General features: G+C 36.8%; 2 protein-coding genes and 1 long non-coding RNA gene across 4 annotated transcripts in view; all 3 read right to left on the reverse strand.

Moving 5' to 3' along the window:
- Positions 1-20,720, reverse strand: part of LOC120781387 (cyclin-dependent kinase 5 activator 1) — a 316,650-nt gene that overhangs the window by 178,056 nt on the left and 117,874 nt on the right. The window lies entirely within an intron of this gene.
- Positions 9,832-10,913, reverse strand: LOC120781389 (cilia- and flagella-associated protein 20). The gene is made up of 2 exons (XM_040113598.1): positions 10,605-10,913; positions 9,832-10,549 (listed from the first exon to the last, which is right to left on the reverse strand). The coding sequence occupies exons 1-2, from the start codon at positions 10,878-10,880 to the stop codon at positions 10,226-10,228; spliced, it is 600 nt and encodes a 199-aa protein (XP_039969532.1). The 5' UTR covers positions 10,881-10,913; the 3' UTR covers positions 9,832-10,225.
- LOC120781392 lies at positions 11,981-12,684 on the reverse strand. The gene is made up of 4 exons (XR_005706054.1): positions 12,670-12,684; positions 12,319-12,576; positions 12,074-12,265; positions 11,981-12,023 (listed from the first exon to the last, which is right to left on the reverse strand). It is a non-coding gene; the product is annotated as an uncharacterized LOC120781392 (long non-coding RNA).

The raw sequence follows: 20,720 nt of genomic DNA on the forward strand, positions 1-20,720 counted from the left end.
ATGCAACAGCGCAATTCACCACACCACACCAACACAACTCACCACCCCTGTTCCCACTCAACAAAAAGGATGGACAACGGGATGGGACTCACAATTCGATCTTCACAGTTCGCCCATCAACACTTCAACTTTCGCTATACACCGATTCGACTCTACACTGTGCCGCGTAAGCACAAATTTTCGTTGTTTCGACACCCAACCCGCGCGCTGCAATTAACTCGCTTATACATCATATATGTACATATGTATGTACATACTCATGCACTAAATCGGATCAATCCAGCATTCATCATTCAACAACCAACTTTATACTTATCATACATTTTTATTTATAATGTGAAGTGTCAAAATTCATATTTTTAATTAAAGTATATTGTATTGAAAAATATAAAAGTATTTTTTCTTGCCCCCGTGTAAATAACCTGGTACCTGCATACTAGTTGCTGTCAGCGCATTTGTTGTAGCCCGTTTGCTGTTTACTGCTGCTTCTGCTGACTGCGCTTGCTTAGTCTCTCTTTCAGCTGATCGCTGAGATGATGAGTCATGGCCGTTAATTTTGTTTTTATAACAACTTGTGTGCACTGATTTCTATTTGTTTATTTTCTATTTAATCAATTGTTTTGTTTTTTTTTTTTTAATTTTTGCTTGTTTGCGTTTGCTAATTAAAAACACGTCCGTACACCTTGAACACTGTAAGATTAATCAATAATTATTTCTCTTTCCGACAGATTAGTTTCATTCCTTTTGGTTTCCATTTTTTTAAATAATATTGAAACGCGTCACCAGCTCTAAAACAATTACTTGCATTAAAATGACATAGAACCTAAACAGAAAAAAGAAACATACTACAAGTATATGCATGGAAAGGAGCGGTATTTTCAATTCAAGCAAACTGAACGCAGACTTGCCTATGATTACTTGTTCTTGCACTAAAATACCTTTATCACAAAACTGAAAATAGGAATATATCGACTCGGAGAGGTTCTTCTCGTTTCAGACGGGCTTTTGGTATTGTATATATTCGCCATCTCCAGATGTTATACTTTAAATGCCGTTCAACAAGCTGGAGAAGTATTCGCTCCATAACTTCAGTACGTTTGGAACATCAGCCACTATATCACCTTTTTGAGTCATGCAAGAGAATTTCTCAGCATTACCTTTGTCGCCGATCTTTTCAAGCTCTTCATACTCCCGCATTTCGGCATTTTTCTCCTTTGGTCTGCATAGGCGTCACGCTTCCCTCTTCGTGTGAGATAGATAAAAGAGTAATGTGTGTTGTTAGTAGATTGATTACTGTATATACTGTATGGATCAGTTCATGGGTATCGAAAGTGTCGCAAACTTAGGTAAGGCTTCAGCTATCAAAGCGGCGAAGAATTGCCTGCGTCTGCGCTTGAGACTCCCAAAAGCCGTCATTACCAAATGGTAAAGTTCACAAAGCAATTTCTAATGGGTGGTTACAACTTCGCAAGGTTGAAAAGTATCATAAACCTACCCAAATACAAATGCCACTGACTACTGGCACCTGTTGAACGTGAGTATGGCCTATAGGTAACCGTACACCAGAAAACATTGGGTTTTATCATCGAATGCATTTCAATCAAAAAACTTTCCGATTCGATCAAAACATGTTATGTTAAAATCATTGAAACTATGGAAAACAAAATTTTCTATTAGGTTGAACTCACTTATCCGTGGCTAATAGATTGCGCTTTTGTCGAGATCTATCCGTTGAAGAGTAAGTTGCGGAAATTTAAAAAGTGGTATATTTTTAAATACTTATGTGAAAAAATTGCTAAAGACGCCTCAAATTATGTTTACATGTGTATTTTACATACAAAAGAAAATAACATACAAAAAAATCAATTTGAAGTATGTACATATTTAATGTATTTTCATAAAGATGAAAAAGATATGAAAAATTATTATTAGGTCTAATTATTGCATCCATTTCGATCGAAAAACTTGACAATTCGATCGACAATTATAACGTTGAAGTCATTGAAACGAATGAAGTTTGCAATGCAGTTGAACTTACTTGCCGGTTCGTTAAAATGCATTCCTTGGCTAATAGATGGCGCCAATTTCGAAATCATTGAAACCGCAAATTCTAAAATATTTGTCGGAATCTATCCGTTGATGAGTGAACTGCGCAAATTGACAAAAATTGAGCATTTGTAAGTATTTAAGTAAAAGAAATAGTTGAAGACGCATTAAATTATGTTTTAAATGTGTGATTTAGAGAGAAGAAACAAAAACACACCAACAAAAATAAATTTGATGTACTAGTGGATATAATGAAGATGCACCCAGACATAGGTAAAGGATTTTCTCAAAACCATCATAAGCGGACGAAATGGATAGAGCACCTGAAGTCCTGCAACCTCTCCACCGGTGTGTGTAAGCTCTAATTAGCTCCGTGAATTCTGTGATTAAAACGCAAATAAGCAAAAATTAAAAAAAAAAAAAAAATTGATTAAATAGAAAAAAACAAATAGAAATTAGTGCACACAAGTTGTTATGATTAAACATAAGCAAATTGTGCACGAAACAAAAAGTAGAAAAAAAATAATTATCAAACAAGCAAAAATGAGTGTTACTCAGCCTCACCAGCAAGGCCGTAGGCATTCTTTAAATGCCTACTTTAGCTTTGTCGAGCCAACAACAGCAACTCCTGGCAAAAACAAAATTAACGGCGATGACTCATCATCTCAGCGATCAGCTGAAAGAGAGACTAAGCAAGCGCAATCAGCAGAAGCAGCAGTAAACAGCAAACGGGCAACAACAAATGCGCTGACAGCAACCAGTATGCAGGTACCAGCAAGCACACGGACAGCGAAGGAAAACAAAATGCGAGGTGAGAATGTACCAAGCAAAAAATGGCCGTCTGTGGTATTGATCGCTATATTAACGTTAAAAGGAAACTAAGTCCAGTTAAATCAGCGGTCAATACCAAAAAATTTCAACCAGGCACGCCAAATGGTAAAAAGCCAGAAATCCTAAATTTGCCATACTAAGCCATGGTTCAGACGACAATGCGAAGGGTACCACCACAGTCGTTAATTCTAAACCACCTCCAATATATTTGCGCGACCGTAGCAGTAATACTGTTGTTGCGAAATTAAGTGAAATGTAGGTACTAACAATTTCCATATAGCGCCTTTGAAAAAAGGGATTGTAGATGAAACAAAAATTCAGTCCTACACTGAAAAAAGTTTCATGGAAATCGGTAAATTTTTGTCAAATAAAAACAATAATTACTATTCATACCAACTGAAGGGCTCAAAAGGCCTAGTTGTTGTCATAAAAGGTATAGAGTTTTCGGTAGACTCTATCGATGTGAAAGAAGCACTGGAAGAAGGTGGTTTTAGCGTTAAATCAGTAGTGAATATTTTTAACAGGAACAAAGTCCCACAACCAATGTTAAAAATAGAACTGATGCCTAATTGTAACCAACTAAAGAAAAATGAAATACACCTGATTTACAATTAAAATATCTGCTCCATCGCAGAATCACCGTTGAGGAACCACTTAAGAGAAATGGTCTAGTACAATGTACAAACTGCCAAGAATATGGACACACGAATGCAGATTGAACTCTACGCAGTGTCTGTGTGGTGTGTGGTGATCTACATCCTACTTCAAAATGTACTCTTAAAAAAGAGGATTTAAATAAAAAATGCAGCAATTGTGGAGGAAATCACACTGCTAACTACAGGGGTTGCCCTGTATATAAAGATTTGAAATCAAAGTTGTCACAGGGCATTCAAGCACGTCGTAACAAAATGTTGAATATTCCTCCTAATGAAAATATTGAGATCCCCGTCCATATTTCAAAACCAGTTAATACTAATGACAATGCTACACAAGGGAGCTATGCAAAAGTGGTGAAAGGCAATACTGCACAAATGCAATTGCCAAAACCAACCAAATGGAAGCGTTGAAACTATGATTTTCAACCTTACCCAATGTATGACACAATTTATGGCTTCAATGCAAAATATGATTCAAGAGATAGGCTGACTTCATAAACTCAGTTTGCAATGCAACACTGGAATGCATAGAATTCACAAATGCCTTTGCCTTATTTTTGGCAATGCAACTATTTTCAATGCGCAACAGATGTCGAATTTGGGCATTGTTTTCGTTTGTGATGCTTATGATTTTTTGGCGGTTGAAATGACGGACATATTATGGTAAGTTAAATTTTTATACAAGAAATATTTATTTAAGTCTTAATTCACATAATATTATAATGATTGTAGTTATATGATGAAATGTATACTTATAGCGAAAAGAAGTGGAGTCACGAGAGGAAGAAGCTCCTTATAGAAGTACGTTTGCGACATGAACCAGAATTTAGTGTAAAGAAGAAAAAAAGGAGCAATTTGGGAGCATTTCTTCTTTCTAAAGATGAAGCGACTAGATGTTTTATCAACATAATGGCCACATATAAAAGAATCAAGAAACGTAACAACACATCTGGTCAGAGCTCTACAAACTGGGAATTTTTCGATGCCTTAGACGAGGTCTTCGGCAGCCGCAGTAGCGTTCTTGTGCTGCCTTGCAGCCACCTGCTTGGAGCGGAACCACTTCCTAGGAGCATCCAGAGGTCTTTCCTTAACTACTCGAAGACATCGTACAATACGTCGACCGGACTTCTGACGCAACTAACTTCCAACAGTTACTGACTGCAATTCACAGTGGAGCTATCAACACCTTCATCGGCTCCCTTGCAGTGAATGGCGTTCTTGGAGTCAAACCACCAACCATCGAAGACGAAGAGCTTGAGTTGCCGCAAGAAACACGAGTGACCCTAGCGCTGTTTCGTCAGGAATAAAGGGATGTTAAACTTATTCCAGTGTGAGAGCGCCTCAAAATTAGCGGTTTTTATAACATTTTCCATTATGGCCAGATTGAAAAAAATAATTATTTGTGGGCATTTAAATTGAAACACCCCACATTTAATACGAATAAAAACTACTATATAGTTGTTGTTTATTATATGTAGAAACTATTTAAATCTTTTTAAAGAATATTATAACAACTGACTTTTGTCCTTTCAATACCCAATAATAGGATTTAAGCTTGTTAGCTCTCAATCATTAAATGTTTTTAATCATTTTCCATTGAAAATATACTATGATGCTTCAAATTACAAAACCTTTCATCAAATACCTTTAAATTTCACAAATTCATTTAATTTTCATTTTTATAAGTGGTCTTGAACGATGCAACTAATCCCTCCGTTTACATATTTTTTTGGTAAGATTTCAATCTGGCCATCGCTCGTTTCCAATTGCTAAACGTCAAAACCTACTGAACTCGATTAGCTGTCAAAGTTCAGTAGGTTTTGACGTTTAGCAATTGCTCTCTCACTTCCAGTGAGAGAGGAGTTAAAGATCTCTTTATCTCTGGTTTCGTTCTGGATATTGTGGCAGGCTAAACTCCTACTAATCCAGAATAGACCCCCGACATATCTAGTACCGGGTCCGGCACTCGAAGTGTACTTCAGGCCGTTCGCGCAGCTGTCGCACTTGAATCAGCTGTTTATAAATTTGCTAAATAACAGTTCGTAGTATTGTTCACAAGTGTACAAAAGCGTTTTTCCAAAAGTGAACGCAATAAAACGTGATCAACGATAGAATTCAAACGTAATAGTGTGATTGCTTTATATTTAGCTAGAAAATCACAGCCAGCAATTGTTCGTGAACTCAAACACCTTAATGTGAATAAAGTTTTTATTTGTCGCATCATCACTCGTTACAATGATACTGGTAGCATCGCAAAACGCCATGGAAGTGGTCATCAAAAGACTGCAACGTCACGAAAGATAGTTTGGAAAGTGAAGAAGCGACTTGAGCGAAATCCACGAAGAAGTGCCAATAAAATGGCTAAAGAACTAAAAATATTAGCGGTCAAATTCCGAACATTGTGTTTTCTGAGGACAAAATTTTTCCAATTGAGCAACTCGTAAACTCTCAAAACGATAGGGTTTACTTGACCGACCGTTCATACGAGAATCTAAATCATCGGTTGGCCACCAGGAGGCAGCACCCGCCGCAAATAATGGTTTGGGCCGCTGTCACCGCAGATGGGCGCTCTCCAATTGTTTTCATCGAACCTGGCGTCAAAGTAAATGCGACATATTATCGAGAAAGTGTTCGGGAGGCTGGTTTGAAGCCGAGGGCAAACAAACATTTCGGTCGCAAGCCGTGGACGTTTCAACAAGACTCAGGACCGTCTCACAAAGCGCGAGTGAACCAAGAAGGGCTGAAAAACAACGTTCCGAACTTCATTACGACCACACAATGACTCTCGAATTCACCAGATGCGAATCCAATGGATTATGCTCTCTAGGCCATTTTGGAGAGCAAGGTCCGAAGTAAAAAATACACCAGTCTCGAGATGCTGAAGAAAGCCATTGTCAGTTAATGTGCCCAAATACTGGCAAGTCACATTCGGGCAGCTTCCGATTCGTTTTTTGACCGTGTCAAGGCCATAGTCAAAAGATGGTCATATCGACCAAAAGTGAATTGGTCCTGAATTTACCCCTACTCATTTAACACCCCTTTCGCTTTGGTCCGACCCCGTCGAAAAAGTACCTTTCCTGGGCCTTTCGCTAGATGACGTCGACGACAACCCTTACCATCCTAACGGGGATTGATAAACCGGTACAACAACAACAACACTTCGAGTGCCGGACCTGCATACAACGTGTCCCTGCAAGATACTGACCACCTCTTTGCATGCCCTGCCAACCCTACTCATCTAACACCCCTTTCCCTTTGTTCCGACCCCGTCGAAAAAGCACGTTTCCTGGTCCTCCCGTTGGCACGATTCCGATTACTTTGGCGGCGGGGTAAAAAAAACGAATTTCCATATAAATGGGGTATGTGCGGATAGGGTAGCTTCTCCAGAGGAGGAATATCCGAAAATAATGTAAAAATAACTAATATTTTTGAAATATTCATGTTTAAAATTCAAAAATTTGCACTAAGAAAACATGTTATGTCTCTATGTTTCTCTAAATTTTTTCACATTTTTGTCTTGTTATATTTAAATATACACTTTAAAGATTGAAATAAGTTCACATTTCACTTTTATTTTGTAATATTTTACCTATATTTATTAATTTAAAAATCACTTAGAACACTCATCTTTGCAAAGGCTAGATTGTTTACAATTATGAGGAAAACGAGCGTTGCCACATCTCAAACACCAAATTTATAGGATTCTTAACGATTTTTCTTTGTTTATATACATATGTATATATACATATGTATACATATATACTATACATATGTATGTATATGTATAATATGCGATTTATGTTTAATAAAAATAAATAAGTAAAAATCTATAATAATATTGTAAAATTTATATCATATCGGGGTGACTGAAGTACTTTCGCGTAGTACTCCTTTCTGCGTTGGCGGCCTTCGGCCGCGTTTTAAAAAAATAACCCTGGTCGAGCGAATACCCGGGGTGACTGAAGTACTTTCGCGTAATACTCCTTTCTACGTTGGCGGCCTTCGGCCGCGCTTTAAAAAAATAACCCTGGTCGAGCGAATACCCAGGGGTTACTGAAGTACTTTCGCATAGTACTCCTTTCTGCGTTAAAATAAAAAAAATATATTGAGTTTCGTTATAAAGTGGTTATATTTTTAGGTTATCTTGCACTAATATTCAAACAAAGTTTGAGTTTTCATTACAAAATGGTTAAATATTATTATATAATATTAGTATATAATATTACATATTTGTTTATTAAATTAAATAAAGAACATATCCATATGAATGGATAGAGGAATTTTGGGAAAAAGGCATTTCAGCGAATTTCCTTATTATCACATGGCAGCGCTCCATTTCGTCGTAATTTTAGCACACACATGATGTTCACTACGAGTGTAAAATGTAATTTTAAAATAAAGATTTCTTCGGTAAAAAAACTGTTAAAAGTGTAAAATGTGGATTTATTTAAAAGTTTATAGTTTAAATTAATTAATTTGAAGTGAAAAATGTGAGTAAAGTGTGTTTAATGCGGTAAAATAGCTTGTTGAAATGCTCGAATTTTGGCAATTTTTGAACTTTAAGGTCGAATATCTCGTAAACTAAGCGTTTGCGGTACCTATAACCCTATATATTTTTTAATCAGGAGGACTTCCTCTTTCCAACGGTACCTTCAAATCGCGGCGCCAAAGAAATCGGAATTGTGCCCTCCCGTTAGATGACGTCGACAACTTGGATAACCCGTACCATCTTAACGGGGATTGATAACCCGGTACAACAACAACATGCAACTACGTCGCCATTTGTTACTTTATGTTCTGTAACTACTGTCCCTTATCATCGTATATTGAGAAAATAAGAGGCCCTGGGGGCCTATTCTGTAACTCGATTCGAAAATGTATTCTATTCGAAACTCGGATCTACTTTATCATTATGCGAAAGTTGTACCACCCTGTGCCAGAAAAAATACGCACAATATTCGTTTTTGCTTTCTACAACTCAAAAGCTAACGAATATTTTATTCGAAAATTGGCTTGAAAATCCGAAAATCGAGTTACAGAATATAAAAAATCCGAATTCGAGTAAATTGATTTTCGATTCGAGTTACAGAATAGGCCCCCTGTTCTGAAATGTGAAAAAATATATTCGAATTCGGACTATTTGTATTCGGCATCTCGATTTATCATTCTCAATCCTATTTTCGAATAAAATATTCGCTAGTTTTTGAGTTGTAGCAAACGTATTCTGGGATAGCCTATCCTGATATAAATTAATATTAATTTAAAACAATCTGGGAACACGCAGTGTGTTCGTAAAGTGGACAATAAAGTTGTTAATATGTTTAATATAATATTTATAATTTAAACATTTCCGCCTAAAAACTACATTCTTGTAAGTTGATAATTATTATATGATTTTTCAGATTGTTAAAATTTAATGAATTTGAAAAACTGAACCATTTAAACCAAATCAATATACAAAGTGTGTTCCAAAGTAAACAAGACTTAAAAAAAAAAGACCAAATGGTTTTTTTCGGCAAAATCAATTTATTTTTTTTAAAACAGTGTCCTACTTCAATACAGCTTTTAGCACGGTCCAAAAGCATGTCGAACGAGTATTTCAGATCGTTGGCCGATATGGTCGCCAGTATGCCGCTGCAAACATTTTGAACGGCATCCACGTCTGCATAACGGTTTCCTTTCATGGGCAAATACATTTTTCCGAAAAGGCAGAAGTCGCACGGTGCCATATCAGGTGAATATGGGCAGTGGTTAATGGTTAAAATGTGATTTTTGGTCACATAATCGATCACAAGTGTCGATCGATGAGACGGATTCTGAACAATTTTTGGTCGTCAGTCAATTTGTGCGGAACAAACCGCGTACACCTTTCGTAAGTCCAAATGTTCGGTCAAAATGCGATAAATAGATATTTTTCAGATGTTCAATTCCATTTCCATGAATTTCAATGAAAATTTTGGCTGAGTTTTGATGAATTCATGCAGTTTCGATGGAATTTCCGGTGCGTCCTCACGTGAACTTTGAAAACGTTGAAACCACTAGTGTAGGAATCCCGCTAAGGGATAGGCAATCATCGCCATAAACTTGTTTCTTCGATTGAAACGTTTCGGTAAAAGTTTTACCAATTTTAAAACAGAATTTAATGTTGGGTCTTTGTTCGAAGCTCATTTTCGCACCGATAACACAAACATACTGACACTTAAACCGCAATAACTTCACTTCCAATCGATGAAATGTCATGAAATTCTCATCGACATATACATGGCGCCACCACGGGCGCTCGATTCAAAAAGTCCTGTTTACTTTGGAAAACACCTTGTATTTTTACAACGAAGGTTACCTATTAGGCATAACAATTTTAAATTTCAATGAATAACATTATTTTCTATTTTCTTTTTCATTTTACGATTTTGCACAAGATGCAGCAATGCTGTATATTGTTTAACAGTGCTTCTCAATGCAAATTGAAGCATATTGCTTGGATATTCCATTACACCTTCTTATTACTTACGATCGAAACTAAAATTTTTTTTGTTATATGTAGAGAATTACAAATTATCTCCCTCTTATGTTAACAATAGTTCCGCCAATAATATTCAATTAAAAATATTTACTGGTTTGGATTATATTCCATAAATAAAAATAATAAGTTTGTAATACAGTAAAAACGGCTTTAAATAAATATTAATCTATCAACTACACGCCGTGTGGTTAACTTTTTGAGGTTTTTGAATAGGTAGAAACAGTTTAAATTCCGGTGGAAGCTCTTCTTCGGAATAAAGTCGATCGGAGAAATACACTCGTCTTATTCTGCAATTAGCGTGTATTTGTACCCGTAAAGTTTCCACATAATTCGTTCCATACGCTCTCCTGGTAAAGTCAGACAAGTTAAATTGTATTTGGTTCCAACCTTCATCCAGACGCATTGGCATGGTACAAATAAAAGGTTTGACGCGGGTTGTTGACTGATAATTACTTGCTCGAAATCTACGACGTACATTTTTATCATCAAGAACCTAACAATTAAATGAATATACAATTATACCATTTTTAATTAATTAACTCACTTACTTGGACTTCAAAGGTAAAGTATTTCTTCAAATTTTTAATTATCATAACCAAATATGGAAGTTTTATGCCTAAAGTTTTTTTCGGATCAGCTGGACACGTTACAAACGTGGTGCTTACGTTTGTGCCGACGATTTCTAATACTAAGCTTTGAATATCATTGTCAGTAATACGTTTAATATGCCCATTTCGAACTTTTTTGTCCCATATCTGTAGAGGTTTACTTCCGATGCTATACAAAATCGAAAGAAACCCTGACTGAAAAGTATTTTTAAACATTTATAAAAATTTTTTAGACAATTTCACAAAAATTTTAACCTTTTATTAACTAAACACAAATAAAGACGAAACGCTCAGAATGAGCTAGAAATCTCGATAAAATCGATACATTAGAACCCGTTCCCGAGAAAATTTTTGTTATACTAATAGTATTGCCGTACCTATTGCCTGTGGAGACTCCCCATTGCCCATGGCAATATATCGAATACAAATTAGTATGCCATATATTTAACAGGGCATCTCGACTGGATAAAATCTATGTCTTACTAAATGTATTGCCGTGCCTCTTGCCTGTGGAGACTCCACATTGCTTATAGGTTACAATATATGGCAAACTAATTAGTATGCCATATATCGTAAGCTATAAGCTGTCACTTCAGCAGTTTGACAGCGCAGTTTTCATTGCTATGAAAATTTCGAAGAGGCAACATATCCCATTTGCACATATGCCGACAGCATTTTCATTTCGGTAATATGAAAATTAGGTAAAGGTTCAGGAGAGCGGCTTTTCCGAAAACGTGCACCAATTTTCACGGGAAATGTCTTAAAATCATTGCTGTTAAATTTGGATTACGATTAGTAATCAATTAGATTAAATTTGAAAAGGAATGGTATTGATTACATAATTCTCTTTTTAACAATTCCTGATTATTAATTAATTATGATTACAAATAATCCAAAAATAATTAAGATTAGTTAGGATTACGAGAAAACAATCAAAAATAATCAAAAGTAATCAAAAAGTAATTGGCTACTTTCAAGGATTATTTTTGATTATTTTCGATTATTTTTAAAAAAATTTGAAAGCTCATCATTTTATATTTACATTTCGTTTTGAAAATTTGCATTGAAAACATTCTGACACATCACCTTCATACCTGTACTTTGAAAAAAGATCTATAAAGGATTTTTTTCCAGAATGGAAAGGGCAATGAACAATCAATCATTGCATGTAACAGTTTACCATCGAACTCAGATTGCATGTTACCGCCAAAAGGGCTACCTGTTTTATAACTTTGTATGTTTTAAAACATTCACTATGCTTGACTTGCAAATGTTTGATGAAATTTGAAGTCACTTCACCGCTTCCTCTAATCACTGATGACATGCAACGCACTTAGCACAAGTTGTCTTGTCGGAAATCTAACAATAAAAATTATAAATTCATAGTGTGCTTTAATTTAAAAACTAACTTTTTCCACTTCTGTGTAAAATTCTTCTTTGAAAATAATTTTTTGTGAATTCACATGGACTTTTTTTAGGGCCGGTCCTGATTTCGCACTTAATGAACTCTTTCGTTTACTTCCAGTAGTATTAAAGTCCAGATCTTCAATACTGTCGTCTGCAGAAAAATCGGTTTCGAAAACATGAACAGACATTTAGACCTAAAAATAAATTTTATTATTAAAAGTTAACAACAATTATGTTTAATACTCACAAGTACAATAGTTCACAATTAATGTTTTCCTTTTGCTAGTTAAACTCACACCCTTCTTTATGAATTAAAACGTGATTTCTTGGTGTCTTGCTACTTAATTTGGCACTCTTAAAATTACAACGGAGCTCAGTAGTAAAGCGAGTTAGTTATTATGTAGTACATATGTTTGTGTGAATGTTCAAATGCACACTGGGGAGCAGAAAGGAACGCATGTTTGCCTTTTTGAGACATTAGCATTTTTTTTCACGATACAATTTTCTGGAAAGATTTTTATAAAAATGTAGTTCATCTTCTTAAAAATATCATATGAATTACAGTTTAAAACTGTATACAAAATTTATGACAACTTACAAAATTTTCGTACAAATTTCAAAGACTTTAATAAGAGCATTTATAATATTTTTGGGTATGCAGTTTTATAGTCCATTCAATACTAGTATAATAAAGAGTCAACATCAAACTTTCAAAAAACCTATCGAGAAAATTGTATCATGAAAATCAATGCTAATACCTCAAGAAAGCAAATATGTTTTTGGTTTTGCTCCCCACTGTAAGTACATTCAAGCAAAAGAGTTACAAAACAAAGTGGCAAAATTCTAATGAGTACTTATGCTAGCAAAGGTACATACATATGTTACATACATATGTGCAATATCTCTAGCTTATAAGGAAAAGCTAAGCCGACGATACGTAAGCATGCATAAGTTAAGTGTTAGTTTGTAAGTTTATTTGTAAAATTGAACTAATGTTACTAAGTTGGAGTTATTGAAATGCAATATTTAAGTGAGTACTCCCATTTGAGTAACTGTAATGCAATATTTAGGTGAGTACTATTTTTGGAATTGTCAATCGATGGCAAACAAAATCTCACTGACCATAATTTCGAACATAACCTTGCCATTTTCGTTGAAGTGAAGTGATTGTGAAGTTTTACATATTTTTATAAAAATAACAATAAAAACCATTCCTTTAATAAATTAATTAAAGAACATCAATAATTACGTGTATAAAATTGATAGAAAACATATTTTTAACATCTGAAGACGTGCAAAGTGCAAAAGTGAATTTTTGATTTCGGGAAATACGATGTTTTTCTATTAAATCAAAAAAATGTTGTTTTTAAAAGCACGCGCCTAACATTATCGTAAAGTAGAACTAAAAACGAGTATTTTAAGACATTTCCCGTGAAAATTGGTGCAAGTTTTCCGAAAAGCCGCTCTGCTGAACAATTACCTTAGTTTCATACTGTTAATTTACAGAAAAATTATGGAAATTGGGTTGGGAATAAGCGAAAACTTAAATTTTATAAACTTATACTAGCAAAAGTCAAAATATCATTACTCATTTTAAATTTATTATTTTAATTGGTATATAAAATTTATGTCACAACTATTATATAGTATTTTAAAAATATGAATTCTTATTTTTCCCAGAAATACATTTGTATAAAAAAGGATCTTTATCCTTTGTTATTATTTTATTTTTCCCAGAAATACATTTGTAAATAAAAGAATCCTTATCCTTTTTTTGTTTTCCACATAAAAGATTTAATGAGTTCAAGAGCTCAAAACGTGCGCTACATCAGCTACCTACCCGACGGCATTTCGCAATGTGATAAAATAAATTTTTCAAGAGCTCAAAGCATGCGCTAAATGAGCCCGAACCTACCTACCCTACACCTTTGCGGAAAATGTTTATGTTATGATAACAAATGCCCACATACAGATTTGGCAATGGCAATAGCAATAAATTTGACAGTTAGTAAGACATAGATTTTTTCCTGTCGAGATGCCACCGTCGTATACTTGGCGAATAAATTGATCATTTCCATAAATTAATGTATGGAACAATCGGTAATTAATTTTGGAAATTTCGGGAAGCCTTGTTATAATTTGGGAACGAACAGTTAATTAAGAATCATTAAAAACATATTCAACCGTATACTTGGCGAATTTTTGAGGGAATGGCGAAATTTAAATTGCAACAGACGTAAAATCATTTGCGAATTATCAGGAAATATTTTTTTTTAATTAGGGAAAGCGATGTTATAATAGTAATTATGTATTTAAAAATCTGACACTGGGTCACGTGATGGACTCAACCCTCCTCTCGCTCTAATGAGTAGTGGGGGTATCCAAAGAGGATTTAGGTTATCGAATTTTTGTATGGATAGAATGGCAACGATTGACCTTAGATAGGGAACCTTGGGTTGATTCAGAGAGATGAAACAGTCTTCAAATATTTTTACAAAAATTAATGAGATGCTTCCATCAGAGTTTTCTACAAAGGAACCATTGACTAGAATTCATTTGAAAACTTTCTCTTGTGCCGATGCTTCAGGTTGTGAATCTGCTAAATGTGACATCTTCTTTGGTTCACAACAGAGTTATTGAGAAATACTCCATCATTCTGAGTTTCTTAGATTATTGCACTTAGATAGGACACATTTCCTAATAGAGATTTAACGGAATTTCCATGGACTTCAGTAGAACTCAATAGAATGTGTCCATCGATTACACGAGTATTTGACCCTGCAATACTATCGTCTTCATTTCAACATTTTTTAATGAAAATTATTCACCAGAATTATCCAGACTACATAATCACCTTCTTTTCAACGAGCGACAAAGGAGAATAGTCTCGTTCATAAAGTTTTTGCAATTATCGATTACCAATTAAAATCAATGCAAGATGATGTTTAACATTTCTACTCCAGGAAGAGAAGCTCAATCAAAATAGTTCTATTATAATACTTGAAATTTTTTTTTTTAACTTTTCTACAACAGGATTTGCCAGTCTCTAATTCTAAACCTGTCAAATACTTCCTGATTTGTTTTTATTATGGACATTGAAGTGTTATGACAAAATTCCATAACCTAAATCCTCTTTGGATATCCCCCACTACTCATTAGAGCGAGAGGAGGGTTGAGTCCATCACGTGACCCAGTGTCAGATTTTTAAATACATAATTACTATTATAACATCGCTTTCCCAAATTAAAAAAAAAATTTCCTGATAATTCCCCAATGATTTTACATCTTGTGCAATTTAAATTTCGCCATTCCCTCAAAAAATCACCAAGTATACGGTTGAATATGTTTTTAATGATTCTTAATTAACTGTTCGTTCCCAAATTACAAAAAGGCTTTGCCGAAATTTCCCAAATTAATTCCCTATTGTTCCATACATTAATTTATGAAAATGATCAATTTATTCGCCAAGTATAAGCCCCGTTCATCTTCGTTATCGCCAATATAACGGGGCATTTCGGCAGGCAAAAGCTTGTTGAATACTAACTGTATTACTGTAAGAATTGCCTGTGGAGACTCCATATTGCTTATGAAATACAATATATGGAATACTAAATAGTATGCCATATATTGAAAGCAATGAACTGTCGCTTCAGAAATTTGACAGATCAGTTCTCATTTCTATGAACATTTCGAAGAGGCAACACATCCCATTTACACATATACCGACGGCAGTTTTCATTCGGTAATATTAAATTTAGTTAAGCAAGTATTAAGACGGTTGTGTTAATTATAAAAGAAAAGTATATATTTAAAATAAATTAATACATTAATATTTATTTTAATATTTCTAATTTGCGGAAAAATTATAAAAAATGGATTGGCGAATGAGGGAAGTCTTAAAATTTATAAGCTTATACAAGCATAAGGACCATAAATCTTTCGCAGACCTTTCTCTCGAAAACTCGCAACGTTTACTCATCATCGCCCATGCCTCTGCACCATATAGAAGGACGGGACTAAAAACTTAACTTTTCAATTGCATACTCAGTCCGAACTTATAAAACTCTCCTATAAAAGATTGTACCTGCTCGATTAAGTTCTGCAGCTCGAATTATTTTCACCAGCAGCAAGTTGAAGAAGTCGCACGATAGGGAGTGGCCTTGTCTGAAACCTCGTCTGGTATCGAGTGGCTCGGAGAGGTACTTCCCGATCCTGACGGAGCTTTTCGTTTTGCACAATGCCAGTTTACACAGCCGTATTAGCTTTGCGACCTTCTATATAATATAAAATCTTTCTAAATTGAAAAATAAACACAGCCGTGCGGGTGACAATTGCAATAAACAATACTATGGTCAGTTTGTGTTCTTCTTAATTGGCGTAGACATCGCTTACCCGATTAAAGCCGAGTTAGCAGCAGCGCCAGTCGTTTCTTTTTTTTGCTACGTGGCGCCAATTGGATATTCCAAGCGTAGCCAGGTCCCTCTCCTCCAGGTCTTTCCAACTGTGTGAAGGTCTTTTTCTTTCTCTCTAAATCTTTCGTAGAACCTTTCTCTTGAAAACTCGTAACGTCGACTCTTCGGTTGCCGTCATCGTCCAAGCCTCTTTACCATATAGCAGGACGGGAATTATGAGCGACTTATAGAGTTTGGCTTTTGTTCGTCGAGAGAGGACTTTACTTTTCAATTGCCTACTCATTCCGAAGTAGCACCTGTTGGCAAGAACAATCCTGCGTTAGATTTCCAGGCTGACATTGTTGGTGGTGTTAATACTGGTTCCTAAATAGACGAAATTATCTACAACTTCAAAGTTATGACTGTCAACAGTGACGTGAGAGCCAAGTCGCGAGTGCGACGACTGTTTGTTTGATGACAGGAGATATTTCGTCTTGTTCTCGTTCACTGCCCGCCCCATTTTCTGTGCTTCCTTGTCCACCCTGGAGAAAGCCGAACTAATGGCGCGGGTGTTGAGGCTGATGATATCAATATCATCGGCATACGTCAGCAGCTGTTCACTCTTATAGAAGATGGTACCTTCTCTATTTAGTTCTGCAGCTCGAACTATTTTCTCCAGCAGCAGGCTGAAGAAGTCGCACGATAGGGAGTCGCCTTGTCTGAAACCTCGTTTGGTATCGAACGGCTCGGAAAGGTCCTTCCTGATACTGACGGAGCTTTTGGTGTTGCTCAACGTCAGTTTACACAGCCGTATTAGTTTTGCGGGGATACCAAATTCAGATATTGCGGCATAAAGGCAGCTCCTTTTCGTGCTGTCGAAAGCAGCTTTGAAATCGACGAAGAGATGGTGTGTGTCGATTCTTCTTTCACGGGTCCTTTCCAAGATTTGGCGCATGGTGAATATCTAATCGCTTGTTGATTTTCCAGGTCTAAAGCCACACTGATAAGGTCCAATCAGTTTGTTGACGGTGGGCTTTAATCTTTCACACAATACGCTCGATAGAACCTTATATGCGATGTTGAGGATTCTAATCCCACGGTAGTTGGCGCAGATTGTGGGGTCTCCTTTTCTATGGATTGGGCATAGCACACTTAAATTCCAGTCGTTGGGCATGCTTTCGTCCGACCATATTTTACAAAGAAGCTGATGCATGCTCCTTATCAGTTCTTCGCCGCCGTGTTTGAATAGCTCGGCCGGCAATCTATCGGCCCCCGCCGCTTTGTTGTTCTTCAGGCGGGCAATTGCTATTCGAGCTTCTTCATGATCGGGCAATGGAACGTCTGCTCCTTCGTCATCGATTGGGGAATCGTGTTCGCCTTCTCCTAGTGTTGTGCATTCACTGCCATTCAGCAGGCTGGAGAAGTGTTCCCTCTATAAGTTAAGTATGCTCTGGGCATCAGTAACTAGATCACCTTTGGGGGTTCTACAAGAGTATGCTCCGGTCTTGAAACCTTCTGTAAGCCGCCGCATTTTTTCGTAGAATTTTCGAGCATTACACCTGTCGGCCAGCTTATCAAGCTCTTCGTACTCACGCATTTCGGCCTCCTTCTTTTTCTGTCTACAAATGCGTCTCGCTTCCCTTTTCAACTCTCGGTATCTATCCCATCCCGCACGTGTTGTGGTCGATCGTAACGTTGCGAGGTAGGCAGCCTGTTTTCTCTCCGCTGTGACACGGCACTTCTCATCGTACCAGCTGTTTTTTTGCACTTTCCGAAAACCAATGGCTTCGGTTGCAGCTGTATGTAAGGAGTTTGAAATGCCGTCCCACAGGTCCTTTATACCGAGTTGTTGACGAGTGCTCTCAGAGAGCAGGAGTGCAAGCCGAGTAGAAAATCGTTCGGCTATCTGTTGTGATTGCAGTTTCTCGATGTTGAACCTTCCTTGTGTTTGTTGGCGTGCGTTTTTTGCTGCACAGAGGCGGGTGCGAACCTTGGCTGCAACAAGGTAGTGGTCCGAGTCGATGTTAGGACCTCGGAGCGCACGCCCATCTAAAACACTGGAGACGTGTCTTCCGTCTATCACAACATGATCGATCTGGTTGGTGGCTTTTCGATCCGGAGACAGCCAGGAAGCTTGATGTATCTTCTTGTGCTGGAATCTAGTACTACAGATAACCATATTTCGGGCAACGGCGAAGTCAATCAGCCTCAACCCATTTGGAGATGTTTCGTCGTGGAGGCTGAAGTTACCGACCGTAGTGCCAAAGACACCTTCTTTGCCCACCCTAGCGTTAAAGTCGCCAAGCACGATTTTGACATCGTGGCGGGGGCAGCTCTCATAAGCGCGTTCCAAGCGCCCATAGAAGGCATCTTTGATCCCATCGTCCTTCTCTTCCGTCGGGGCGTGGGCGCAAATCAGCGATATGTCGAAGAACATCGCTTTGATGCGGATTGTGGCTCGACGTTCATTCACCGGAGTGAATGATAGTACTCGGCGACGGAGTCTCTCTCCCACCACGAATCCAACACCAAACTTGCGCTCCTTTATATGGCCACTGTAGTAAATGTCACAAGGTCCTACTCGTCTCTGTCCTTGTCCCGTCCATCGCATTTCTTGGACGGCGGTGATGTCAGTCTTTATTTTCGCGAGGACATCAACCAGCTGGGCAGCGGCACCTTCCCAATTAAGAGTCCGGTCATTCCAGGTGCATGCCCTTATATCGTAGTCCTTGTTTCGTTTGCCAGGGGGGTCTCTCATCCGAGGCGATTTGTAATCTTTCATTGGGGGGCTTTTTACGTGGCGGGTCCCAAACCCAGCGCACAACCCTATGTAGGGTATGCTTCGCCTTCTTACTTTAGCTCGCCTTCGAACGGATGTTCTTAGGCTACCCAGAGGATTCTTGGTCAAAGGCCGGAAGTTGTGAGCTGCTTGAGCCATGTGTAAAAGAATCGCTTCTGGCCACTCCCAAGTGAATGGCGATCAGAAAATTTTCCTCACTTGCGTGAACTTCTACACATGACTCCATCCTCCATCCATCATCCATCCTGTGTTGAGTTGGGGTGGAAAATTGTCCTATGTAAACAAATTTTACATTTTGGTGTGCCAAATGGCAAGTAAAATTTTGGCGTTTGAAGCTCAAAACAAACGCAATTAAGTTGTTTGCATGTTTGCTTTGCTAATTAAAATATTAAATATATTCAAATTATAGGCAAAGTACTGGGCTACTACGACGTACTTGCTTTCGGTATATTATTTTATATATTCATATAGATATACATAAATACATTTATATTATGATCTTTGAATCGACCACAACAGTAATATTTTAAATTATTTCAAATGATTTTTAATTAATTGTTTAATGGTTTTAGGTAATATTTTTACTTAATTATTTCTTCTCAATTTCAGTTTGCAACATTTCGGACAAATAACAAAAATTCAGAAGAAATAAAGAACTTTCCTTATTTAGAGTATCATTTCTGTATTAAATAGAGCAAATATGGTAATAAGAGAAATAATTGAATAACTACGAATTAGTAACATATTTTATAACATAATGCATACCTGTATTCATATTCATAAGGTGTTTTACTTATCTCGGCAGCAAGAATGATAGAAATCTTGCGCAATGACGAGTTCAAATTTTGTTCGTTCTGCGCATCTACGACACGGTTGACCAACGTACAATCAGCTGATTTTCAGTTGCTTGTTTTTCTTTGCAATAAAAATCAATCATCGAATTAGAAACGGAACGTATAACTTTTATTAGGTGGAGTCAAGCTTAATTGCGTTCTGAAGAGTATATCCATCTACCATCTATATCCACTAAATATCAACAATGGTTATTCACTGTATCGGCGTCGATCAACAGTTTACAATGATCGAACTACCAACAGAACCGAATGATTTCGTTGTCGCCAACAGTCAGATTGTTCCGTATTCGCCAATTCTTTTGAAAATATTCATGACAAATTAGCATCGGTTTTTGGTAACGAAAGAAGATTATAATGTTGCTTAACGTATTATCTGCCAAAAAGATCCGTTAGCACGATCTTTGTTTTACTCGGAGATACCAAGTGTGGTCCAACGTCATTAGAAACAGGACGGAGCGTTAATGGTATAATATTCCCAACAGATCGTGCTGATGTGAAGAACTAAACTTTATAGAAGGGGTATCGTTTTCTATCTTTCCTTGGGATACGACAATCGTGGAAGCCATTATCTCTACATCTCTAAGTTAAATACCATGTTTTTCGC

This window comes from Bactrocera tryoni, unplaced genomic scaffold (assembly GCF_016617805.1).
Source record: "Bactrocera tryoni isolate S06 unplaced genomic scaffold, CSIRO_BtryS06_freeze2 scaffold_7, whole genome shotgun sequence".
Taxonomy (NCBI): domain Eukaryota; kingdom Metazoa; phylum Arthropoda; class Insecta; order Diptera; family Tephritidae; genus Bactrocera; species Bactrocera tryoni.

Excerpts from the sequence above, each read along its gene's own strand:
- LOC120781389 (XM_040113598.1), bottom strand. The coding sequence starts at position 10,880 with ATGTTTAAAAATACTTTTCAGTCAGGGTTTCTTTCGATTTTGTATAGC. Across the intron at positions 10,550-10,604 it reads ACTTTACCTTTGAAGTCCAA|GTTCTTGATGATAAAAATGT; the intron begins GTAAGTGAGTTA and ends TTTAATTGTTAG.